This window comes from Dromaius novaehollandiae, chromosome 26 (assembly GCF_036370855.1).
Source record: "Dromaius novaehollandiae isolate bDroNov1 chromosome 26, bDroNov1.hap1, whole genome shotgun sequence".
NCBI lineage: Eukaryota > Metazoa > Chordata > Aves > Casuariiformes > Dromaiidae > Dromaius > Dromaius novaehollandiae.
Window position 1 is genome coordinate 7,064,339 of NC_088123.1, and position 26,386 is coordinate 7,090,724.

The 26,386-nt window shown below is 43.9% G+C and overlaps 2 protein-coding genes across 2 annotated transcripts; one reads left to right on the forward strand and one right to left on the reverse strand.

Moving 5' to 3' along the window:
* Nucleotides 1-244: 244 nt before the first annotated feature.
* ATP6V1B2 (ATPase H+ transporting V1 subunit B2) lies at nt 245-10,644 on the reverse strand. The gene is made up of 14 exons (XM_064497677.1): nt 10,490-10,644; nt 7,489-7,544; nt 6,637-6,735; nt 5,890-5,983; nt 5,712-5,789; nt 5,052-5,191; nt 4,810-4,911; nt 4,320-4,417; nt 3,944-4,067; nt 3,370-3,520; nt 2,912-2,994; nt 2,717-2,821; nt 2,045-2,174; nt 245-1,919 (listed from the first exon to the last, which is right to left on the reverse strand). The coding sequence occupies exons 1-14, from the start codon at nt 10,596-10,598 to the stop codon at nt 1,777-1,779; spliced, it is 1,512 nt and encodes a 503-aa protein (XP_064353747.1). The 5' UTR covers nt 10,599-10,644; the 3' UTR covers nt 245-1,776.
* Nucleotides 10,645-16,990: 6,346 nt separating this feature from the next.
* SLC18A1 (solute carrier family 18 member A1) lies at nt 16,991-26,061 on the forward strand. The gene is made up of 15 exons (XM_026122362.2): nt 16,991-17,126; nt 17,408-17,774; nt 18,622-18,680; nt 19,163-19,246; nt 19,569-19,661; nt 20,028-20,117; nt 21,102-21,145; nt 21,370-21,430; nt 21,578-21,673; nt 23,556-23,634; nt 23,744-23,795; nt 24,347-24,410; nt 24,514-24,633; nt 24,846-24,979; nt 25,285-26,061. Exons 1-15 carry the CDS (start codon nt 17,003-17,005, stop codon nt 25,396-25,398), a joined length of 1,581 nt encoding a protein of 526 aa, XP_025978147.2. The 5' UTR covers nt 16,991-17,002; the 3' UTR covers nt 25,399-26,061.
* The last annotated feature ends 325 nt before the right edge of the window (nt 26,062-26,386 follow it).

Genomic DNA, 26,386 nt, shown 5'->3' on the forward strand with positions numbered 1-26,386 from the left:
AAAGCTGAAGCCCATTCAAATCTTGACTATTGAAAGCTATCAACTCTAGTGACAATGTGCTGGCGTCCCCAGAGACCTTCTCTCCAGATATGGAAATGGAAGTGAAAAATGCTTCTGTTCTTTTAGCAGATGAAGTATTTTCATGTAAACAGGAACCCCAGCGGCAAAGGACATCTAAGCCACTCCTGTAGCAAGACACTGCAGAATGACCCAAAATTGTTTCTTACCACAGAATCACAAAAGCTTCTATTTCATTCAACACCTTTCATATTTAATTTATTTAGATATTTTCTACATTAAAGTATTCTCATGCCAATACTTCCAACCTCCCATCCCTACCTCAAGAAAAATAGACTTGACACAGCTTTAGGGTGGAATGCACTGGAATAAAGTTGCTTTGCATCCAAGTTACAGAGAACACTGAACAAACTATAGAAAGAACTGCACATAGGGAAACATCAGGGAATTCTGGAGTTATTACACTATAGTGTAAGCTATGTTAGCACCTTCCTAGACAAGCACTGAGAAAGTTGTTTAGAGAGGTGCAACATGCTTTGGTTTAGCTAAACCAGAGCTTAGACTACATTAAGCCTGGGGGGAAAAAGAAAAAAAAGAAAGCAAGAAAGCCTGCCAGCACTGGGCTCTGAGCCTCACTTAAAACTAGTTAAAAATACAACACAGAATTGACTAGCCAAGTTGGAAGTGTTTGGGAATGCTGAGCTCTCCTGGCTAGCCAAATCTGTGTCTAGAGTGCAATCCACAGCAGTTTCAAACATGATTCAGGACCCAGTGTCACCTAGAGCATGCTTTATAACAGAATTCAAAATATCCATCCACATATTAAGTTTTCTTCTGTTGCATCATTTAGTACAAGACATTTTAAAAGCTGACCTCCCACCAGTACAAGCGTGTCAGGTTTAATAGTTTGTCACATCACACATAATCCCCTTCAGTAGCAGCACGACACCTTGAATTATCTACAGTTTGCCCATTGGGACACTACTGACCTTGGAATGCTTTAGCCGCTGTTTTGTGTCTCTGGCATTTCTAGAATTCAAGGAATAAAATGGGTAAGTAGGAAACTTAGTTTGCAAACTTCAATTTAAAACCTTTAAATCAGTAACTGAGTCCTAACAAGCTCCCCTCAGGTAGCAACCCACTGCCTGTGACCTCCAAAAAGACCCTCTGCTAGTGGAAAAGCACTAGTATGCTCACTAGTGTCCCTACTTCACGCATATCTTTAAGATTATTAAGCCATATTTAAAAATTAGTGACTTGCATTTTTCAAAGATGTTACTTGCACCACACTTTCCACATATTAGCTTGGTCTTCAAGCACAACAGCAGCACAGCAAAGTGCCATCTGTTCTACCATCAGCATGGCAACTAAGTATGATAGAGCAGATTCTTTGGACAAAGGAAGTCATTTGCTCCTTCATGTTTTCTAAACCACATGTTCCTGGTTTGAAAGTAAGGATTTACACTTTCTGATAATTCTCAGACATTCTTTTAAAATGTCTACAAAAGGTCCAGTTCCAAAACACAAGCTTCATGACAGCTATTGCACATTTGTAAGAGCTGGCCTAAAGATTTTCCTGAAGATCCAGGCTTTGGAAGTAGGGATATTTTAAAAACTGGTATCAGTGTACATAGGAACACTGGCACAAATGTCACCTATTCTTGGTTTTAATTACAAGGGCGACAAGTAAACACCAACACATGAAGAAAGAAAACAAACAGCATTTCACAGAGCAAGGAGCTAGTGATGAAGCTGCAGCTAGTGCTTTGCAGTCGAATCCCGAGGATAGAATTCAGCCAGTGTTGTCTGTGGAATTCTCTTCAACATCTCCTTGGGGAAGATTCGCAAAAGCTGCCATCCAATGTCCAAGGTCTCGTAAACAGTACGATTTTCATAAGGACCTACAGATTGTAACCACAGACTGAATTATGAAGCAAGAAAAAGTCTCAAAAGGCAGATCTTAAAATAAGACCTAGACCTTCTAGGTGTTAAGGAATACTGTGACGTTGCTGAAACAGACACTTACCCTGAGCAATGAAGTTCTTCTCAAACTTCTGCAGAAACTCCAGGTAAAGAAGATCATCTGAGGTAAGAGCTTCCTCACCAACTACAGCCTTCATAGCCTGTACATCCTTTCCGATAGCATAGCAGGCATACTAGAAGGGAGAGAAACAGAATAAGTACTTTTACCTCGGTAACTAAAATACTTCCTCAAGTTTAACAGCAAGTGAGGTGGCCTTTTGGAAGGATAACATCTGAGGTCCCTTTCCAGTCCCTTTATTACTTTAAGTAACTAAGGCTACTGCAGCTGACAACATGGCATTATTCTAGTATTATGCAGTGACAGATGCAGTAAGCCTGGATCACTTTCCATTCAATTAATACAGAAAAAGAACAGTTTATTTAGTATTTGCTGGAGAACATTAGATGTTCTACACCATACAGTGCACACTTATGCTGCAGAGAATCATGTAGCAGTGACCCACACAGTCACACAGTATCTCTGTACAAAGATTTCTGTTCAAACCCAAACCAAATGGTGTCACTTGACTAGACTAAGCACTCAGAGTTGATGCTTTAAAGCAGTCAGAAGTGCACTCAGTTGCAACTGTTCGGCGTGCTCTTTACAGGCTGCTTCGCAAAAGATGTGTATTTGAAATAATATGCCTCCGGTTCTCAGATGAGGTTTTCTGCATACCAGTTGGTTGGATACATCTGCATGGTCCTTCCTGGTCATGCCCTCTCCGATAGCTGACTTCATCAGTCGAGACAAGGAGGGCAAGACATTAATAGGTGGGTATATCTGGAGGAAACAGACATCCAACAAGCTCAGCATTATTAGTGCAACAAGTGCAGGAGCGTTCTTAAATGTTCCAACTAGTCTGGTACACACCTGTCTGTTATGCAGCTGCCTATCCACATAAATTTGTCCCTCAGTGATGTATCCAGTCAAGTCAGGGATGGGATGAGTAATATCTAAGAAAAGTAGTGGTTTGTCAGTTTTCAGACCTTTCATATCCATTCTGGCAGTGATATGCCTACTTTGAGATACTTAACACAGTATAGCAGTGGTACTAATGAATGATGTTTTACTTCAGACACCATTTAAGTACTCTTATGCAAGAATTACAACTGTAGATACTCCTAATAGAGGGCTGCAGGATAGTCCTGAAGTCTGAATTGGGCAAAGCATTTCTAGTAAGAACAGACACAGACAGCCAAAAACTGCAACATCTATAAGAAAACCTAAATGCCATGTTCTTCTCTTGCTGTGTGTCCAAAATAAGGTACCTTGCGCTAAGGGAGTCCTTTAAAGTGCTAGTTACTAAAAACATTTGAAAAATAACTCACCATCATTGGGCATGGTAAGAATAGGAATCTGAGTAATGGAACCATTTCTGCCTTCCACACGCCCAGCACGCTCATATATAGTAGCCAAGTCAGTGTACATGTAACCTGGGAAACCACGACGGCCAGGCACTTCCTCTCTAGCTGCTGAAACCTGCAAACAATCCAGAAAAGTGTTTCCAGGAAGCAGGATCACTCACACAGACCAGCAGTCTCCTCTAATTCAAGCAGCGTCGTGAGTTAAGGTATCCCTTCCTGGGGGTGATACCAGAATACAACCACCCAAATCCTCTATTAAGAGTAGTATGTCACCACAACCATCCATGACAAGATGCTATGGCAAATTAGAAATTGTAACATGAAGCTGTTGGAATTTAAGCAGCCAAATAGGTTTAACGATCATACCAGCAAGAAAATTTTGACTGCTGAACATAACTCTAACCAACTGATAAACAGCTAAAAGTCTCTGTGCAGTTTAAGAACACCGTAACAAATACTTTCTGCTTGAGCAGAAATTCACATTCTACTTTATACTATCAATCCCTTCTGCCAACACCCAGCACGAGTTAATGCATACCTCTCGCAGAGCTTCAGCATAGGAGCTCATATCTGTCAGAATGACCAGTACATGCTTCTCACACTGATATGCCAAGAACTCCGCTGTTGTTAGAGCTAGACGAGGTGTGATAATGCGTTCAATGCTGAAACAGAAGAGTATGGCACATTCATGATAAGCACTTTAAGGTTGCAAGGTAACAGTCTGAAGTCGCAAATACTTTAAAATCCCCTTAAAAATCTGCTAAATGCACTAACAGGAGTGCCAGCATTTCATACTCCACTTTACTGCAAGATGTCAACATAAATGATATCTGACAGGTCACCGGTGAGGCTTCAGATTCCAGTTTATCTGTTCTTCTCTGCTTTTTCCCAACTGATACAGTTTAACTACTTACGTTGGATCGTTAGCCAAATTCAAGAACAGGCACACGTTGTCCATGGACCCGTTTTCCTCAAAGTCTGATTTGAAGAACCGAGCAGTTTCCATGTTCACCTAAACCACAATATTAAGATATCAATTCAAGACTAGATTTTAGCACGCTATATTTTTGCATCATATGAAAATCCAAATACCTCATTATTAACAGATATACACAGAGTTCTCTGTATCATGAAAACTCCCCTACGATCTTGACAAAAATAGAGTTATTTCTAGAAGTCTAGGCTAGAGCCCAAGTTTAAAATACTTCATCCTAATTAAAGAGGCACTCACTTTGTTACCATACTACTGGCCATTTGGGTTTTTCAGCCAGCCAGCCTATTTAGCACTTTTATTATATGTAAGACCTACCTAGAACACTTTAAAAAGTAGTAATGTTCAACTACCACTCGACATTGTCTTATTTAATATTCCAGCATCTTTTTCCTCCAATAATAGCAACTTACACCCATAGCAGCAAACACAATAGCAAAATTTTCTTCACTGTAGTCCATCACATCTTTGGATTTCTTCACCAAGCCAGCCTGGCGACATATCTGAGCTGCAATCTAGAAAAAAGAACCAGGTTAGTCTGTCTGTATGTTTGACGCTATTACACAGACCAGATTTTAACCTAACTTACTCTTTAACCCCAGGTAAATGCAAACTGCTTTAACAGTTTTGAAAATAGCTTTGCTTGAGTACCAACCTCATTATGGGGCAAACCAGCAGCTGAGAATATGGGGATTTTCTGCCCCCTGGCAATACTGTTCATACCATCTATAGCAGAAATGCCAGTCTGAATCATTTCTTCTGGATAGATTCGACACTGAGGATTGATTGGTTGACCTGTTGTATTTTTAAGAGAATACATGTTATTCCATGTACTAGTTTAAAGCATGAACTAGCACTGATCTGAAGTACTGATCTAAGGCTTATGTCTAAAGCTACAAAACCCAGCTTCAGGCTTACGGATCTTTAGCCACTCCTGGACAAATCCAAGTCTTTTACAGATCCCAGGACTTTGGCACTATACATTCACACAAACAGCAAGGACGCTTTCAGGAAAAGCTTGTCAGGCTACTAGTTTCTTGTCTTTGGAGGCTGATTAAGATAGTCTACATATATTTCAAAGAACAGCTTCCAAGTATTATGACAGTTATTTTCTGCTACCTCATCTCACCTCACCTCACTTACACATCTTTGATTTGTTTGATGCTACATATGTACTTAAGAACAAGATGTCCTTTAACAAAACTCTCCCTAACAGTTAGGCCTTAGGTTCAAAGTCAAATCTATTTTAACATTCAGAAATCAGAAAGACAAGATTTGTCTTCAACTCCACACCAGAAATGGATTAAGAACATACCCATTATGTCAAGATAATCTTCAGCTAAAACAATGGGGCCTCTGTCTATAGGTTTTCCCGATCCATTAAATACTCGACCTGCAAGACACAGCAATAAAACTGAAGTGTTAGTTACTGTGAAACTAAGTTAGTATGTGATAAGTCTGTTCTGTTTCCAAAGCAAGACGCAAATACTTACCAAGCATATCTTCAGAGACAGGGGTTCGAAGAATATCCCCAGTAAACTCACAAGATGTTTTCTTAGCATCGATACCTGAAGTTCCCTCAAATACCTGTATACACACCAGAAGAAACACCAGGGAAAAAGGAGTAAGTATTGTGCTTTACAGAATACGGTAATGCAGTGGAATGGTGCTTCACCTCTTGAACACTTGATAGGCCACAAGAAGGAAAAAGCAAGGCGGTCCTGTGCAAGCAGGATTTCGATGTGCATTTAAAGAGCAACTCACTAGTACAAAACATAAAGACCTGGTTTAAACAAAATCCAAAGTGCATCAGCAGCAACCAACTAAACCCGGCACTATACCTTTGCTCTCAAGTATCTGCTTTTGCCAAAAGGGTAAAGTTCTTCAGATAAGAAAAACTATTGTTAACAAGAAGCAGCTGCTTAAAAGGAAAATATACATATCCACATAGCATAGGAGTTAATCCTGAATCTAATACTGCAGAAATACAGTACAATTCCCTTATATCTAGCTACAAAGGAACTGATGGGGCAAATACAAATAAAGTCACACAGAACTCCAACTTTGTCTTCTAAATCATTTATGCCACTTGCACTTGAAGTAAGTGGGTGTTTTTTTATTTACAGTATTTAGAATTATCAAAGGAAGGTATCGCAAGATGGGTTTGACATGGCTCAGACATATGCCTATTAACAAAATACTTCTCTGTTGTATCAAGAGACTCCTGTTTCTAGTCTTACCTGAACTACAGCTTTGGAGCCACTGACTTCCAGAACCTGCCCGCTTCTCCTTGTACCATCAGGAAGAGTCAAGTGGACAATCTCTGCATACCTAGGAAACTGAGGATGAACAAGACAGACAGTAGAAAATATTAAATCCAGAGTACAAGTCAAGAAATAAGATTACCACAACTTCAAGCAAGCGTAAAACTCTAGTAACTACTAAAACTTTTAATAGTTTTATCATCAGAACAAAATTCATTCCAAGGCAGCCAAAATTTATTAAGTTAAAGCCATTTTCATGGAGACTAAACAAAATTTGCCTAGAGTTGCTGACTGGAGAAAGTCTGGCCCAAAACTGTTTTAAGGACCCTCGCAGTACCAACATGCTTATTCAAAGCCACCTCTTGCTAAACACAATGTACTGTAAGGAAAAAAAACTGGCTTTTGCCTGTACACAGCATCAGTTTTGCCTTAAAAAATAACTTGCCAGCACAGTGCTGCAATAAACAAGAACTGTTCATAGTTCCCTTTTAGAAAGCAACTGTATTATGAGAACAAAAACAGCAAGAACAAAGTGAATTCATGTTTCTGCATTCAAATTTAGACAAGGTTTTCAGCAGTTGGGTAGAACTGAAATGTTTCCCTTCTTTCCTACAACAGCCCCAACTGCTCCTCCATTTCCAGGACACTGATAGCTTTCCTTAGCATTACAGCAAACCTGAGTATTTTCATTTACCTCGGCGGTCAGAAACTACCTTGTATATAAATTGCTTAGTGGATTCATGAATCTCACGACAATCAGGATTTAACCTGTCACAGCCTTCCTGGAAAATATCCCTCAAAGCCTGATTTGTTAAAAATAACCTTTACCTTAACTTGATCCAAGATTACCAGGGGACCATTGACACCTGATACAGTTTTATACGCTGAAAGAAAGAAAACCACAAGTCAGGTACTTCATCAAAACACTAGATTTTTCCTACATGAAGTGACTAGGTTTAGAAGTTTCACTCCTATCTCCAGTCTCAGGTTTGGGACTCAAATCTGTACCACTTCTATGCTTATTATGAACTCTAGAAGAGGATAAAGTACTGAATTGTGTTGCCAGCATTTTTGCCACTACCTGGTAAGTATCTGAGATAACGTTACGATATATCACATTGCCATTTTCTTGTCCATCACATAGGCTTCCGCCCATGAATTTCTATGTCCGAGTATAATCAGAATGCTATTTAAGTCCTGCATTGCCACCAGAGACACCAATATAATGTAAAGTTATACGTTAAGCCATAAGACAAATAATTCATGAGTCTTACAGACTTTTTTCCTATTAACATACATACAATTGCAGGATGCTTAAAAAAACAGGGATAATGATTTCTGCAACTTGTGATAAGGAAGTAATTATGGGTGCCTCCACAATTTATATCCAACATACAGACTTCTCATACAGTGAGAAGGCTGTAATATCAATACTCAACTTCAAGGGTGGTTTTTCTTTCTTTAAAAAAAGTGTCCTGCTTCATGACACAGAAATAGAGCATGCCTTAAAACGTGTACTTGGCAAAGGGAGCAGGTCTCATGCTCTAAAGCTGATCAGCAGAGCTTCTACAGTATGTTTTATTTTCTGGCACACTGAAAACATTACTGCTGAGAGGAAACCTTACAACACCTTTCTCTGTCTCCCCAGAAAAGTCAAAGGACTATACTGTAAAAGGCTGAATTTCACTTTAGACAAACACCTCCTATTCTTGGGTTACCCTGGTTTGACTTCAGGATTGACACCTGATACAAGTCCCTAGCTAGCCGGTTTGCCTCAGAGGGCTCATGCCTTCTACACTAGCAGCTCCTAAGCACTAGTGCTATATAGTACATTCTTGAGTACCAGTGTGCCCAAAAGTTATAAAACTTCCATTACCCTGCAATCAGCACGTTAGAAAAGCTGTGAAGATGTAGTAAACAGGCCTCCTTCACTGCTTTAAGGGCATGCCGGAATCCCAGCCAAAGCTCAGCATCACTTGATCCACAGATACAAGTAACATTTGAAGTCAAAGCTTTATCAGGGTCACAAGGGACCAGTGACCACGAGAGTGATTATTAATCACTTGATCCCTGGGGGAAGAAGTGAACAAGTGGAGCCATTTACAGAACAGGAGAGAAACCAGCACCCTTTCTTGATCACGCTGCAAAACAGAGGAAATGGGCATTCATGCTCCTATGGAAAGGTCACAAATTCCACCAGCATCAAGCTGCAGGGTATCACGTGGCTTAGATACTTCACAATATACCTGAGCTCAGCAAGCATACAGCGCGTTGTATAGAGCATCAACAGTACAGTATTTGCACTTAAGCAAATAGTTTAAGCCGTTGCAGTATAGTCTCCAGTAATGTCAAAATGCAATAATCAAACTTAGATGCCATTAAATAAGGGACAAGAGCCATTCTGTCAGATGTGCCTGGTACAAGGTTGGAACTCTTCTTCTCTCAGTTTTAATGCTCGTCAAAACCCTGCTATAGGATATGAGACTTATCATGTGTCCCCAAATTAGTCTAAATTGAAAGCACAAACTTGTCTGCTCATTTCACTTGAGCAGTGAGAATTAGATAAGACTTTATACTACACAGAGGACTCTACTTCGACTGCAAGTGTTTGCAGCCCAGTGTCTGCGAGAAGTGGGAAACATCATCTTGAGCAATGCTACATTTCATCTCATGACTGTTTCATCAGCATTTCTTCCTCAATCAACAGGGAAGAGGTTACTCCTAGCTTTTTCCACATAAGGATACTACATGTTCCCTTGATATCAGACAGCATCGATGCCCTACTTCAAAACTAGCCTGCCACTGACTCAAAAACCGTGTTTCCATTAAGATCAACCAATCCTATGACAAATCAGAACCAACCAAAATATTTTTTTCTGTATACAACTTGCAAGCAATGTCAATTTTGGCAAAAGCCAAAATCTAAATAGAAAAGAGCAATCAATGTTCCAGGGAGAGAAGCCAGCACAGTGCTGCAGTAAATTTCTATAACACAGTATCCATGAGGAGTGAGCACTTCAGGATCTTATCGAGTCACATTGACTTGCATGAACATCTACCTTGAAAGTCTTGAGCGTAATTTGCCTAGGAAGTCTCCTTGGCTCCAACCTTGACAGAAACCTTCATTTCAGAATAAAGCAGAAGAATCGACATCTGGGTAGATCATGATTATTAATCTGGATTTCAAACCAGTCTGAAATTTTTAAAGAAGGCATAGAAGAAAAGTTCCCCGACTACAATTTTGAAAGTATTTATGCTATTTAAGTGTACAGGTACAGTCAGTTACATAATTGCTACCTAGGTCAGAAAGGCTGGACAAAACGCACCTTCAAACAATTCGGACTTTCCCCTTACTACGCTGCAATAAAGGTTTTACAAGACTGTCATTTCCCCTTTTTCATCACATTTCCCAACATCGTTTTAATGGAACAAAATCCATCCCAGCCCCCACAACGCACAGCAACCTTCAGTTCCTGCCAAAAGGAGAAGTCTGTCGTGAAGGACACCAAAAGGGCCTGTTTTACCCCGTGGAAAACACGCTGATGGTTCCAAGGCGTGACTAATTTAAGGGTTTATGTAGACTGAAGTCATTGTAAGCTCTACTTCTGCAGGCGGCGAAGCGAAGACCCCACGCTCCCGCGCAGCACCGGGTCCCCGGGCACGCGAGGCGCCGCCCGGAGCAGAACCGAGGCCGCTCCGTGCTTGTGCCCGCGCAGCGGCCCGGCCACGGCCGCCGCCGGGGAGGGCCTGCCGCTACCGCCCGGCACCACCGCAGGCCCCACCGCCAGGCCCGGCCCCGCTCCGCGCCCCGGCCCGCCCCGGCACTCACTGAGGCGCGGCTGGGAGAAGTAGTCGCGGGCCAGGGCCGCCGCCTGCTCCCGCGGGCCGCCGGGCCCGGCGCCGTTCACCAGCCCGCGCATCGCCCGCACCGCCGCCATCTTGTCCGCCGCCGCGGGCCGCCGCGCGCACGCGCTGATATAGGCGCGCCCCGCCCCGCCCCGCCCCCGCGGCGCCGGCGGGCGCGTCCCCGGCACCCGGAGCCGGCGCGGGGGGGGGGGGGGGGGGGGGGGGAGCGCGGGCGGGGAGCTGTCCGCGGTGCTGGGGCCCAGGGGCGGGCGGGGGGCGGGGGGGGGCAGAGGAAAGGGAAAGGAAGAGAAAAAGGAAGAAAAAGGGAAAGAAGATAAGAAAGAGAAAGAAAGAAAAAAAGAAAGAAAAGGGAAAGAAGATGAGAAAGAGAAAGAAAGAAAAAAAGAAAGAAAAGGGGAAAGAAGATAAGAAAGAGAAAGAAAGAAAAAAAGAAAGAAAAAGGGAAAGAAGATGAGAAAGAGAAAGAAAGAAAAAAAGAAAGAAAAAGGGAAAGAAGATAAGAAAGAGAAAGAAAGAAAAAAGAAAGAAAAAGGGAAAGAAGATAAGAAAGAGAAAGAAAGAAAAAAAGAAAGAAAAAGGGAAAGAAGATAAGAAAGAGAAAGAAAGAAAAAAAGAAAGAAAAAGGGAAAGAAGATGAGAAAGAGAAAGAAAGAAAAAAAGAAAGAAAAAGGGAAAGAAGATAAGAAAGAGAAAGAAAGAAAAAAAGAAAGAAAAAGGGAAAGAAGATGAGAAAGAGAAAGAAAGAAAAAAAGAAAGAAAAGGGGAAAGAAGATAAGAAAGAGAAAGAAAGAAAAAAAGAAAGAAAAAGGGAAAGAAGATGAGAAAGAGAAAGAAAGAAAAAAAGAAAGAAAAAGGGAAAGAAGATAAGAAAGAGAAAGAAAGAAAAAAGAAAGAAAAAGGGAAAGAAGATAAGAAAGAGAAAGAAAGAAAAAAGAAAGAAAAAGGGAAAGAAGAAAGAGAAAGAAAGAAAAAAGAAAGAAAAAGGGAAAGAAGATAAGAAAGAGAAAGAAAGAAAAAAAGAAAGAAAAGGGGAAAGAAGATAAGAAAGAGAAAGAAAGAAAAAGGGAAAGAAAAAGGGAAAGAAGATAAGAAAGAGAAAGAAAAAGAAAGAAAGAAAAATACAAGATAAGAAAGAGAAAGAAAGAAAAAAGAAAGAAAAAGGGAAAGAAGATAAGAAAGAGAAAGAAAGAAAAAAAGAAAGAAAAAGGGAAAGAAGATAAGAAAGAGAAAGAAAGAAAAAAAGAAAGAAAAAGGGAAAGAAGATAAGAAAGAGAAAGAAAAAGAAAGAAAGAAAAATACAAGATAAGAAACAGAAAGAGAGAAAAAGACAAGATAAATAGAGAAAGAAAGAAAGAGAGTATGTATCTTATCTCTTCGCACATGCTAAATTTTAACAGTTGGTGCTTGTTCTCCCTGCTTAGCCGTGGGATAGAATTATTTAATGCTGTAAAACAGTATTCTACTAAAACTAGGAATATTTGGGGGACAGAATGCATTTTCAGAGAGATATTGGCAATTCCATGCATGTTTTTTGGAGCAGCAAAGCGTCAGGGACTGCTTGGACTGACGGAAAAGCTTAGGAATCAGACAAGGAATTGTTCAGCTAAGGAGGGAGTAAACACAGAATAAGTAATTCCCAGGCAAACGGACAACACAGTCTAGTGGATTAAACATAAAAGTAGGCTGCTTTGGCCAGCTTTCAGCTCTCCTAATGCGATGTGGCCTTGAGCACATCACCTAGCTTTCTGCTTGCTAAAAGCTGAAAGGGCTTAACAATATACAGAACAGCAAGGCACACCGAATGACAACGTCTTGGGTTACTCTGATGGTCCCACTTGCTCTCAAAGCCTGGCTAAAAGGTGCCCCAAGAAACCCGGGACACTAACTGCAATTGCCTGATACAGCTCAGCTCATTTGTGTTCTAAGTATTTTTAATCTGTTCTTACGATTCTCACAGGCTGAGACTATTTGCCTCATCACCTAAAAATAAAACAGCATTTGACAAAACCATGCAAATTCACCTACTGTATACGCATATAGAGCATAAGGCAACAGGCAGACTGAAGCAACCACCACAAGCCTAGCAATTTGTGTGGCAGGTAGTATAAAACTTCCGTTATTTAACAGCAAAGGAGACACGTAGCAGAGACTGACTTTAAAGAAAAGTACAGTTTTACGGGTGTCTCTTCCAATTTCTATTTACGCGGTAGGGTTCATCTGACCCAGAAATGCCAGTATTACATCTATAAGCCATTTGTCACATGCCACTTTCTAAAATGCTGCTGTGTGCTGCTTTGTACCGACACACAGCAGCCCTCGCTGCATAGCTTTTGTATTTCACTGCACCTTTGAGGTGAGGCAGCAGCAGAGAGCAATCTAGCCAAGCAAAGCCTGCTGTCAACTGAATTCACTAGGAGTGCAATCAGCCTGCGGAGCAATCGTGAGGTCTGCTATCAGCGATGCTTCAGGCCCACGTAAGATGGGTTTTGAGGCATCCTATAAAGTCTATTATACTTCCAGTATATCAGAAACATTCATTTCACTTTACTACTTCAGCCTGGCCAGCAGGAAAATCATAGTCTTTTTTTCCACAGGGTTGTTGGAAAAAAAAATTCATTGCAAACATTTATAATGGTTAAAAAAAAAAAAAAACCTCAAAGAGAACTGCCTGGAAATATCTGATGGACACATGCAAGTATTTCCACAGCACATCTGAGTAAGCTTTCCCACCTTGCCTGCAAAAGAAGTGAGACAACATTGCAATTTGCTTTGGGTGCTTAGGTCTTCACTCTGCCGAATGAGATGGTGTCCTGACTTTGGGGCCTACAGAGAAAAAAACCCTTTGTCCCCACCTTCACTTAGAGGGAAATCTCCCTGAAGTATTTTCCACACAGAGCCCATGGTTTACCTGAGCAATTCTGAGCTCACTCAGTAGATGGTGGTGGTGCACTACTCATCTTCTGTCTACTTTGCAGATATTTAGAAAGTAATTTCTAGGCCTAAACATTCGATTCTCAGCTCACAAAACATATTTAAATGCTTCTACTTCTGCTCTAATGCACAACCAGGGAATTCTTTGCTTGGATGCACTCATCTCACGTCACTGACAATAGTTTTTGGCTATGCAGAAGTCAGATAAATGGCCTCAATGGCAGATTTATATGTCAACAGAGAAAAGGTGAATATGTTTAGGATTTATTTTCTTTCATTGCAGTAAATCTCTGTATCCTGAATGAATGCTGGTATCAAGTTTGTTTTAAAAAATAAATTGTGGAGCTTCATGTCAAAAGTTTAAGAAAACAGAAGCAACAGAATAAGAGATTACATTTTAAACGACATTTGCAGTACCTCGCTCATGCATGGATATAAATTTTCCATCCAGCTTGGCTTATGAGAAATCAGCCTTGTTAATCTGAGCAGTATCTCCTTCTCCCTGGAGATAAAGCAGACAGCACAACGGCCTAGGGAAAGGCTGTAGATGAAGCAGCCCACTGCCAGCACCCTTTGGCGGGCAGGGAGCAAGGGCAGAGCTTCGCATGTGGAGGGACTATAACCTTTCAAATCTACTGGTACCCAGGGAAGAGGTGAGATTCACCCGTATCACTCAGAGATCATGGCCTAGATCAGTGGATCCTGACCTTCAAAACTATTTCCATCCACTGTGATTTTGGAAATCCTAAAAAAATGATCTGCATTGCGGATTAGGTAAAGGCAGTTTGCCAGGGCCTTGTGGACAAGCCCACAGTTTGTGAATTCGTGACATAAATATTTCTGTATTCCTTCTGAGGAAGAGCTGCTCACAATTTTTTTTCTTCTAGTGCTAGACACACTCAGCATGTAATGGGAAAACCTAGCAGAGAACGGATCCTTTGGAGTGAGCTCCTTGTACTACATCCCTTGGGAGAAGCAGCTGCTCTTGTACTGCCCGCTGCAGGGATTATCTGACACGCATCTCTTCATTCTCCATTTGTAGGCTTTAAAGGAACATAGATCTCACTGAAAGGCCCAAACACAGACCCTTAGCAAAAATCTATACACACTGCCTTTTCCCGTGAAGAATCTCTCTCTCCCACACCCCTGGTGAGTCCCTCCCTGCTCCACCTGCGGACGCAGCCTCCCTCACCACGTGCGTGGGGCACGTATGGTCTGCGTCCCTCAAACACGCACGCACCCAGCCCACACACGGGCACCGCTCCCAACACGCACCTGCTCACCCCTGCCAACGTGCACCTACCACCCGGAGTGGTGCCCGCAAAGAGGGAGGGGGGGGAGCAACTGACGGAATATCCCTCTTTCTCAAGACTGTGCTCCCTGAAAGCTATCCATGGTGGTTAACCACCAATCCCCAGGGTGCTGCAGGCCCTGTCAGTGACATCTGCTTGTTTGCACTCCAGGATGTGTAACAGGAAGACAAGGTCTGAACAAGGATAGCTGTACCAAAGGCAAGCAGCTTTCTGCAGCAACCGAACAAGTCCACCTCAGAGCCAGTCTTTCCACTGAGTTGCACCATCCCCAGCTGAAGAGTCAGATTTAAGGGTCGGTGAGCAGTCCAGGTTGTGGGGCCATTATACAGAGGGGGCCGGAGACCAACAGCTAATCCTATCTGTTGTCTGCTGCAAACACCAGGCTGAGAATTACCGGTCATCTGTGAAAGGGCACTGGAATAGCCACCAGATGAGACTGGCCATCAGCCACCGGAGAGTAGTCCAAGATCTAGACTCTTAGTTATTTTAAAGATTCACTTCCCATGGCCATTCAACTAAGCTGGCCATTCCTCCTAATGGATGAATTCATAAACTATTATTCATAAACTACCAGCCATTGTGGTAGAGCAGACCTGCAAACCATGCGAGAGAGGACTGAAGTCCCAGAGCAGTGTTCGGCACACTGAGACCCAGGCAAGAGTTAAGGTGCCTGGAGGGAGATAAGCATTGATAAAAGCCTGGCGAGCGGGTGCCTCGTTCTGCAGATAAACACTGCATCCTCTCTCCTCCCCGCCACGCTCGGCCCACCCCACCGTCCTGCCTCTGACGCAGAGGGAGCTGCGGGGCTGAATGAAACTTGTTTGAGGTTCCAATTAAATCTCCACGGAAGAGGCACATTCATATCCTCTTCTGATAAAAGGTAATAATAAATCCTCCAGGAGCAGCGGTTTCAGACCACACTGCCACTACCACCTGCAGCAGCAGCCAGCTCCTCACCCCAAGATGCGCTCCAGGGTAAGAGTTCATTTTGCTCTGCTCTGTGCCACAGGTTTGCATTGAGATGGGGGAACAGCATGGCTTGAGATTTAAACATGACATTAAGCCTACTTTACTCTCTTCATTTTACATGCTACTTTCTCTTTTATCTCTTTCTGTGTGAATATATATATATATCTTTATATATTCTCTTGCATTAATTACATTATTTGAAACGTCTTTGCTGCGACTTGGCGGTACAGTGGGAACCCATCCCTGTTTCCCAGCTCAGTGACTTCTGTGGCACTCATGCTAGATGATAGAGGGTTTTAGGGGGTTGCTTTTTTTTATGAATATCATCGCCTGGGATTTCAGAAAATCACAGGAGTATAGGAAAGAGTGACAGCTCGCACTCAGCTCATTTCCTCTTGCCACTTAGTCTCTGGGGTACCTATGAGCTGCTAAAATGTAAAGGGCTAATTTAACAAATTTGTGACTGATATTTTCAGTATGACCGAGCAAGCAATCTTTTCTCAGCCCCTCTTAAGCCCTGATCTTAATCACATATGTTAGGCTTTTAAGTCCTGTATCTGGCCATGACATTTCAATTAGGTCAAATGAAAAGACATGCAAGGTAAATGAATTTCCTTTGAGACCTAATTTAATCTCCAAAGAACAAACATGGAATAACAGATCTAGAGATTACTATAGATAAGATACTGGTTTGATTTGTGCTTTGACTCCTTGAAAGAAGACTTAAAGGATGCCTTGAAGCAGGGACAAGATGTCTCAGGAGACTGGAAATGGGTTATAGAGCACTCCATCTCCTGATCACAGTTTTAAATGCAGGATTGGCAAAACTACCATCTCTGGCAGCAAAGCTGGTGGTCCCAGCTCCCAGGGAATAGCACCCATCTCTCACAGGACACAGACACTAACCGACCTCAGGAGTCACCTTCCCCAGGGGAAGCCATGGGCTGTGGGAAGTCATAACCCAGAAAAAGACTTCTGGGACCCTGCGCTGAGCTTCCTGGCTTCCCCTGTTCTGCTACTCTGACAAAAGAGCCTCTGAAATAAGACACGGTTAAAGTTCATTAGAGATACAGTCAAAAGCCTGTGAAGTAAATGGAAAGACTTCCGTTACCTTCACTGCCTGAGATGAAGCTGTATGTATCCCACTGGACATTTCCGCAGAGTGTGTTCTTTAAAGGTTATAGGAGACCGTCAGCCTTAAGCAGCAGGAGGGACGGACGAGGAGCCAGAAGGACTGAAACTGCCCTCCTGGCCTTCCAGAGATGCCCCAGCCTGCGGAGTATTTCCCCTGGCGCTGGCTGAAGGAGGGCAGGGAGTCTCGGACGCTGGTGCTGGTGGTGGTATTCGTTGCGCTGCTGCTGGATAACATGCTGCTCACTGTTGTGGGTACGTTGTGTGTTTTCTGCTGTGTTGTACGTGCTGCCTGTCAGGAATACGGCTCCACAAGACCTGTAGGTACCTGTAAGCAGGGGAATGACTTTGGTTGGTCTCCAGCCCAGCTGAAAAAGCCCCAGCAGCATCTCCCCATGAGAGTCATGGGAAGGGTTGGTAGCAGGGAGTTTCCATGACACCTACATGTAGCCAGTACTGATAACTCAATTGTGTACCAAGCCAGAAAATTGACAAAAATCACTAACTAATCCCTCCTCTGGGTTTTTTTTTTCCAGTACCTATTGTCCCCACCTTCCTTTATACAACTGAATACGAAGGTGCTAACAGCTCTGCTACCCCAGACCAGACGGAGTCTGCTCCTTTGGCCTTCAAGGCTCTTCCTTTCTCCTCCATGTTCTCCTATTTTGACAACACCACAGTGATCATCTTGGACTACTCTGCCAACAGCACCACGGAGCAGGAGGACGTGACTGAAAGCAGCGGCTTGCCTCAGCTCCCTGAGACCAGCCCACCACCAGAAAGCAGCTGCCTGGAGGGTGAGGAGTTCCTCACCAACGAAAATGTCCGTGTGGGGCTGCTGTTTGCCTCCAAGGCTCTCATACAGCTCGTTGTCAACCCATTTGTGGGTCCCCTGACCAACAGGTATGTCGGAGACCTGCTTAGCATGCCTAAATTTGTACCAGGGCTTAGCCTTTCAAGGATACTAGCCAACTGCTGCCTGCTAATGCAGGCACTCTTGGCTGAGCAGTAAAGGTCTGTGCTACACATATGAAGCCACTGCAATCACACAAGTATAGGAAGTGGCGAGTAGAATAGCAAGGGGGAGAATATATGCATCAAAATAGCCATGAATTTTTCCTTTAAAAAAAAAAACATGAATGACTTGCAGGTTTGTATTAAAAAATAAGCCTCACTAATGCTCTTTTCAGGTGTTAACAGATGCTACTTAATACCAGTAACTGTCAAAAAAACAAACAAATATTTGCAAGCAAACGGCATTTCCATCCCCCTCTGAATACGGTGTCTGTACAGGAGCTGTTGTTCAGATTTTCTGTCCCTGAATTTTTGTTTGCCTTTGCCTCTAAGAGCCACGTGGGAGGTGGAGCTGGTCTGGCTGGGCAGATGAGCTGGCAAAACAGAGCTGTGTCCCTGGCCGTGTTTGACAATATTGCGGGGCACACACGGGAGGCTTCCACGCACTAAACGCACAGGCACATCCACGCTGTAGTCACTCACGTTTCCATGTACAACTATAACTTAAGTGCACGGCATGCACGTGCAAGCCATACTCACAAGAAGATACCAGCTGACACAAACACCCCACGAACATACCTAAATGCAGAATGTACTAAACATATTTCCCCATATACAGAGCAGGACATGCTTACAGGCTCACAGAGATGTGTGTGCTAAGGCTAGGTAGAAAGATTCAGATCTTGACCTGAACTGAGGAATTTTCTTTGACTTCTTGCCTTTTTTCCCTTTCCAGGATAGGATACCACATCCCCATGTTCATTGGATTCACCATCATGTTTCTCTCCACAGTCAGTGAGTATTTCCCTCTGGTCTGCCTTTCATACCACAGCAGCGTGCCGGGCCAGGGACCCAGGCACTAATCCGAGGTAAGAGCAGCGCAGGACAAAATATACCCGTCTATGCCTGCCCCACCGTCCTCACACGTGAGATGAGTAAAGTGTGAGAGCAGGGCACCTGACCTCAGAAACAGGTAACAAGGAAGGCCAAGCAGCATCCAGTATCGCCCCAGAGCCGAGCTGGGTGCAGGCGGAGGCCGCTGCTCACCCTTTGGGCCTCTCAGTGAGCCCGGGCTCTGCGGCCGCTATTTAAAGGCTCCAAGAAGGAAAGCCTTCTGTCTTTGAGGCTGATAGCTTCCTTTCACATAGGGGAAGGGAAGATGGCAGCCACCAGTGAGTGTCAAGATTTGTGAGTGTCAGGGGAGGTAACCAAGGGTTTAACTCAAGGCTGAACCATGCGCGATCCTGCCTGATGCTGTGTCTCCCTTTTCTTCTCAGTGTTTGCTTTCTCAGGCACCTATACCTTGCTGTTCATTTCTCGAGCGCTCCAAGGCATTGGTTCATCATTTTCATCAGTTGCAGGTAAATGTTTTAGCTCGTTGCATGATGACACAGTCAGTCTCGACTTCTGCCCTAGACCTTAGTGTCCCTTTTAGCTCTCCTTGTCTGGGTTCCACTGTTGTTTCACAAACAATCGGCAGCTCGGACGTGCTGGGAGACTGCCACAGCTTCCAGCTCCTCTTCCTCACTGCGCCTGCCTGGCTCGTGCAGCAGAGCGCACTGAACACGACGCACCCGACAAGCAGATAAATCCCCAAGAAATGGGCGGGTGGATTTCAGAGAGGTGCCCAACAGCACGCCACAAGCCAGACTCACATAGCCTCTGCCTTCTCTCTGCTCCCAGGCCTGGGAATGCTGGCCAGCGTGTACACGGATGACTCCGAGAGAGGCAACGCAATGGGGATCGCTCTAGGAGGCCTGGCCTTGGGTGTGCTGAGTAAGTAAACCTTGTTCCCAACAGGGTTTACATCAGTGGCATCTCCAATTCCACGCTGGCCATGATTTACTGCTTCCAGTACGCATGGCTGTGGCCCTCCCCAGCCTGCAGCTCCAAAGACTGGCCTTTCCGCCTTTCTTTAGCATTCCCATCCTCTGCTCACTCTCCACAGCCACAGTCTGCTGGTTCTGACACCTTCTCTTGGGACTATCGCTCAACAGGCAGCTGCTTTAATATGACTCATCGCTATATGCAAGCGGGGGGATTCAGAAAAAAACATAATGCCGAGATACTGCTGCCTGCTGCCTGGATGCTCATGGCAGTAATCCAGCACTGCTGCTGTGTGACAAAGCCTTTCCCTTGCAGTCGGGGCCCCCTTTGGAAGCGTGATGTACGAATTTGTTGGGAAATCATCTCCCTTTCTGATCCTGGCATTCTTAGCCCTGCTGGATGGAGGTGAGAAGCCAAATGGTCTAATCCAACCAAAAAAAAACCTCTCATGAAAAAATGTAAATATGTCTGTCTGAGAAACAGTCTCTTAGGGCTTGTGTGAAGAAAGACGCAGATTAATATGAAACAGGTGATATCATCATTTTCAGTTATTCTGTTATTGCTAAATTATATATTTTCTATCACTAAATGCATGACATAGCAATATACTGAGAACTAGTCCCTCATTACTTAATAAACTACTTGATTGCTTTTATAAGGTTGAATAACACTTTCAGTAAATCTCTTTGAACTGAATATTCTTTGAAAAGGCACACTTAGTACTTTCTGCAATCTCTTCGCCATAGCCATATACGAATTAGTCTTTGCCAGCGTAAATGATGGATCCTTTTCATTCCCAGAGAGCTGTATTATAAATTCAGGTCATGATAGCTTTCAGAGTGTAATGGCAAAGTTATAGATAGTGGAAATGTGTATTTTTAGAGGGAATTATTAAGCTAATTTAATTATAGTTATAGTTACCATCTTTGCCTAGACGCAATGTAAGACATCTTTAATGAAGCATGTAAGAGCCTTTGGAAAATGAAATGTAGATTCCCCTACATTTGGAATTTTTTTTTAAAATCTAACTCTTTTCCACGTCTAATTCCTGTCATGCTCTAGTTGTCGCTCCCTAGCAGGCAACCAGCAGCCTGACGGAGAGCATTTGCATCTTTGCCTGCTTCATGCCTTGATAAAGCAGCTCCAACACAATTGCTGGCTCCTGCTTCCACTTAAGTCAATGGGAATTTTGCTGCTAACTTCGGTGAAAGCAGGCCTGGGACCTAACTCCCCCCTCGCCCGTTTGAATGATGTCCCACTGGCACATTTACTGCATCCCTGGGGTCTCTGTCAGTGAAAGGGGTCCTACTGAAGGAAAAGACAGAGGGAAATGTGGATTGCAGCGATGTCATCTCAAGAAGTAAGTAAACAACAGTGTTTTTTCCGTAGCTTTACAGCTTTGCATACTGCAGCCCTCTAAGATCTCCCCTGAGGTAAGTACAACCGTGTGCAGGCATGTGATCTTGTGCCAGACTGTGAACAAAGCAGGCCTGGACTCCCCAGAGGGGCAGGCTGTGGGGACGCTGCCTGCTTCACTCTGAGCGGGGATCTGAGCGCACAGGAGCGGGCGCACAGCCGGGCGCAGCGCACTCGGCGTTCGCGCTCCCCGCTCCGCCTGCCTCCGTTGCAAACCGCCGCCTCCCCTTGCTGCCCGCAGAGCGCCGAAGGCACACCCGTGTTCACCCTGCTGCGGGACCCCTACATCCTGGTCGCTGCAGGTAAAAGCAGATGTCAGCCTGCCACCGTGCTCCTCTCCGGGCACCTGTGTCTGCTGATTAAAAAGACTCACTCGTGGCATCTGCTGCGTTTGAAATAGCAGCAGGGGAAGGCTTAAGCAGAGCATTTCTCTATTTTCTCCCCACCAGGAGCCCTCTGCTTCGCCAACATGGGGGTGGCCATGCTCGAACCCACGTTGCCCATCTGGATGATGCAAACCATGTGCTCCCCAAAATGGCAGCTAGGTAGGTGCCTTGCTTCGCGGTCTTAACTCGTGAACGACTGTTCAATACTGTTTAGCTAGAACAAGTCCTGCTTTGGCACTGTGAGAGGGATTAAATGATCTCTTCAGTCCCATTTTCTATCTTTCTAAAAGAAAATAAACATATACTGTCATCTGCACAGAGTGAGTGATCCCAGGCTGCGTATTGCTCCAATTTCAGCTGGAAATGTCCTTAGTAGTTGCTATACAATGTGCTCTATTATTACAAAAATTGTGTAGGATCAGACTCCCCACAACAGCAGTAACAGCGAAGAAAGGCTGCTTCATGCAAGGCAAGCCTGTCGAATCCTGTGTCCTGCAGGGCAGATAATCATATTGTGCTGGGGTGAAATCATGGTGGGACAGATGGATTTTGTATAGGCAGTTTTGAGTAAAATAAGGCCATTTAGAGAGTCCCAGGGAGGGCAGGATGGCACACGCTAATTACCAGCTGCCTAGGAAATGCGATAAGGAGATAGCATTGTCTGTGTTTGCTACAAAAATAAAACTAATTGTTATAAAATCCAATTGGCTGAGGAATGACCTGGGGGATGCCCCAGGCTACTCTTTGTTCCCAAATTGAATTGCAACCTGGGAGCAACAGGGCTGAGAAAGCAACTAATCGAGTTATTCTTCAGGCAGGCAGGAGCATCCATCCAGATAAGAGTGCCTGATGCTTTGCATGAGCGAGTGACTAAGCAAGGATGGGTGAGGGCAAAGCAGACTCCCAAGCCTCCTGGCAGTGGGGAGAAGGGACAGCTTAGCTCCCATACAGCTACAATAGTTATAGGCTGAGAAAAGCCCTCAGAGCTACCCTGGTCACCACTGAACGAAAGGGGAATCTTTGCAATAACTTAGCAAGCACCAGTCAGTCCCCTGGAGATGAAGTGACAGACAGTGAACAAGAGGTTAGCAGACATCAAAGAAAATCCCAGATAAATTCACTAGATCTTTAGGTAGCTCAGATTTGGGATCAGTTTGGATTTAGATACAATTCAACCGAAAGTCACCAATCTAAAAAGCAATTATAAACTCAAGGGGCTTCTTTATCTGCATGCTTTGGTTTGCCCATTCCCATAATTCTGAAAGAAACCAAAAGAGCTTGAACTAAACCCGCAGGATTAAATGTGTTTTGTAGCTGTTAAAGAGAGGAAAGAAAATTAAACATAAATTAGCATGTTTCAATAAGGAAGTTGTCTCAGTGAAATAGAGCTGATCAGCTTTATTTATAGTCTCTGGGAGAGTATATTAAAAATAAACAACTAGTAAATCAGCAGGCAGTTCAAATATTTAATTTCAACTACATAATGATCCCTAAGCTTTTTATTTAAGCAGTTATGTTCTTCCTCTATTTTGTGAGCTAAAAGATGGAGGCAAGGGGAGAAAGGTGGAAGAGGAAGAAACTATGCCAGAAGAGAAGGATGAGCTTATTAAAGCAGTGGGAACAAAAAGCTCTGGCTTTAGTTTCTGGTTGTCTCACAGATCTGGGTGAATAACTGCACCTCTGTGCACCTCGGTTTCTCACCTCTGCAATAAGCAAACACACTTCTTTCTATGCCTCCAACTGTCTTTATAGAGGGACTTCACCCCACGTTTATACAGGACCCTGAGCAATGGGGCAGCTAGCGCAGCTCTGCTGTGACACAGATACGCGGCAATGGTCATAGAGGAGAAAAAGAAGCGCCGCTGCATTGAAGGGTGCCCACAGCGTGTGCGCTGGACGTTGGTTTGCCTTGCCTGGTTCACATGCCAGTATTCTCTAAATGAACCCTCCTAAAGCGGCAGCTAGTGAACACTTTTGCAAATCCCTGATGATCGCCTGTATTTGCTTAAGGATTACACATTCCTTTTCTTCCCTCTCTCAGGGATGGCATTCCTTCCTGCCAGTATATCCTACCTCATTGGCACCAATCTCTTTGGGGTTCTGGCTCACAAAATGGGGCGGTAAGTGGAAAACAGAGATTTCAGAACAGCCCAGTCTTGTGTTTTCAGTGTGACTTACGTTCATGCTGCTGCGCACTTCTTCCCTTTCCTACCTCTGGTCTTGTTGCAGGTGGCTCTGCTCTCTCATCGGAATGGCTGTGGTGGGAATTAGTCTCCTCTGCGTAAGTCCTAAGAGAACTCCGAGATGGTTCTGTCGCAGGATCAGCAGGGGTAACGCGGGCGATGGCGTCGCTTCTGCAGAGATAGGAGAGTAAAGCCCTCAGCGTTTATAAACTTCTCTTACGCACAGCAGTTCAGGTCATTGGGGATTTTTTTCTATGCAACAACACCTGAACAGGCTGTGCCTGCTCCGCAGGACCTGAGACGGGATAAGCAGTGGGCATTGCGGATTAGAGTCAATACATTCAGTCTAAAGAAAATGCCCCAAGGTCCCTCTCTGAATCCCTAAGGGTAGTATAGATGCTGAGCGTACAGTAAAGGCAACGGGTACGAGGCTGCAAAGGAGAAAGAGGGAAGCTTCTCTCCTTGCACCACAGCTAATCATGCTGTGAGGTTGATCCCTGGACTCTGAAACTGGGTTACACATCTGGCGGTTAGAAGATGTCCAGTGGTTGCACTATCTGTTTCACAGATCTGTTACACCTCAAAGGGCTTTCTACAACTCAGACAACTCCTCCGGCCTCATTCACGCGTTCTCTCTTTCCTCTCAAAGGTACCTCTGGCAAAAAATATTTACGGGCTGATTGCCCCGAACAGTGGGCTTGGCTTTGCCATAGGTAAGCTGTCAGTGCTCAGTCAGCACGGCACAGTTCAAACGCAGCTCCCGTCATCGTCCCGGGAAAGGCAATGACTGATCAGGTTGTTCTTGCTTCGGGGCAGGAATGGTGGACTCCTCAATGATGCCTATTATGGGTTACCTGGTGGACCTTCGCCACACCTCTGTCTACGGCAGCGTCTACGCCATAGCTGATGTCGCCTTCTGCATGGGCTTTGCTATCGGTATGGACTAACTCCTACCCGTATGCTGACCTACACAGTGTAGATCTTCACTCAATTTATTGTGCCCTCTTCTCTACCCAGTGTTCACAGCAAGCAACTAGCACTGAGTCCTTAACCCAGCGATCACAGATTCATAGAGCCTCTCCAAACTGGAAAGGCACTTTTTGCTCTCTTTCTGTCATCTTAGCCATTTTTAATTTTTAAATGTGCAGGTCCATCCACAGGAGGTGCAATTGTACGGGCTATTGGATTTCCTTGGCTGATGGTCATCATAGGAGTTATCAACATTGCTTACGCTCCTCTTTGCTGGTATCTGCGCAGCCCTCCCGCTAAAGAGGAGAAGATTGTGAGTCTATCCTTAAAGTGTGGGGTCTTGATAATCCAGAGATTTTTCGTGGAACTAGAATACATTTGGCTGGGATTGTACTTTCCCTTTTGGGCTCTACTCTGCCCTTAACAAGCGGACAGAAAATTTAGACAATAAAAACCAGAAGAGTTTGGAGCTGTGGTCCTTCCCCAAACTCACAGGTTGTATTCCCTGGGCAAAAATTGTTGACTGCTTTGGATTTCTCTCAGAGTGGTAATGCTCACATGAATTGTTAAAATTAACTACCATTTTTACTAATCATGATTTTTCTCTCCTTTACATAGGCAATTTTAAGCCAGGAATGCCCCATGCAAACCAAAAGCTACACCACGCAGAAATCACTGAGAGATTTTCCTCTCACAGATGACAGTGATGTGGAGGCAGAAGATGCAGAATAGCAACTGCAAAGATGTGTGCCCTGTTTTGAAGCTATGTTATGTTTACAGAGCCATGGACATATTAGCACTCGAGAATAATAACTTAGCCTCTCACAAAACTGGTGGACACAGGAATCCTGGCTGCACCGTTCACCTGTTCTCTTGGCCATGCAATCCACATGAAGAAAAAAGAACCAGGATTTGAGGGCTCCATACGTTTAGCTATGCCACGCATTTGTTGTGTGACCTCTAGGCAAGTCACCCAACCTCATCATGTCTCATCTCTTAAAAGGTTACAAAGACAGGAAAACCCTATCATCCTGCCCTACAGGAGAGTATTTTCCTGGGCACAATCCACCCCTGCTGTAAGAGATAACATCAACATCTCTCCCAGACAATTTCAGTGATGTTTGTTAATGTCTTTAAAGTGCTTACTGCTCTTAGAAGAAAAGCAATGCAGAAGACTAATATAAAATCAGCAGCAGCAACTTTGAAAAATTTCTTTCTCTGGAATTCTACTAATCTCCAGCACAAAATCTGGCTGTGACAACAGGGCACCATCCATCTCTGTCACTGCCAGTCTGCCAATAAAGATATCATTATGCTATTAACGTGCTCCATGCTCACCTGAAGTTTGTTTAATAAAAAATCCTCCATTATCTTGGTAAACCTTTATGTGCTGTGCTATTTACGGATCTTTGGGTGTCTCTTCTATCATTCAATAAATTAGGAATTCTAAGAAATCCAGGTAGAAATAAGGCTGAAACCAGTTTCAGACCCTTAGACATGGACATGGCCAATGAAGCCAATTAGACCACTGGTGGTAAGTGACTAATAGCAAATTTTTAAAAATCACCACTTCTCAGCTGAGACAGGGTAAGAGACTGTCTTTGTGATTCTAGTCTACTGCAAGGAAAAGTACTATCGATTGGTTTAATTGCCATTTTGCAATTAACTGACCGCACATGTAGAAGGAGAGCAGCTGCATTATTTACATGAATTATTAAAT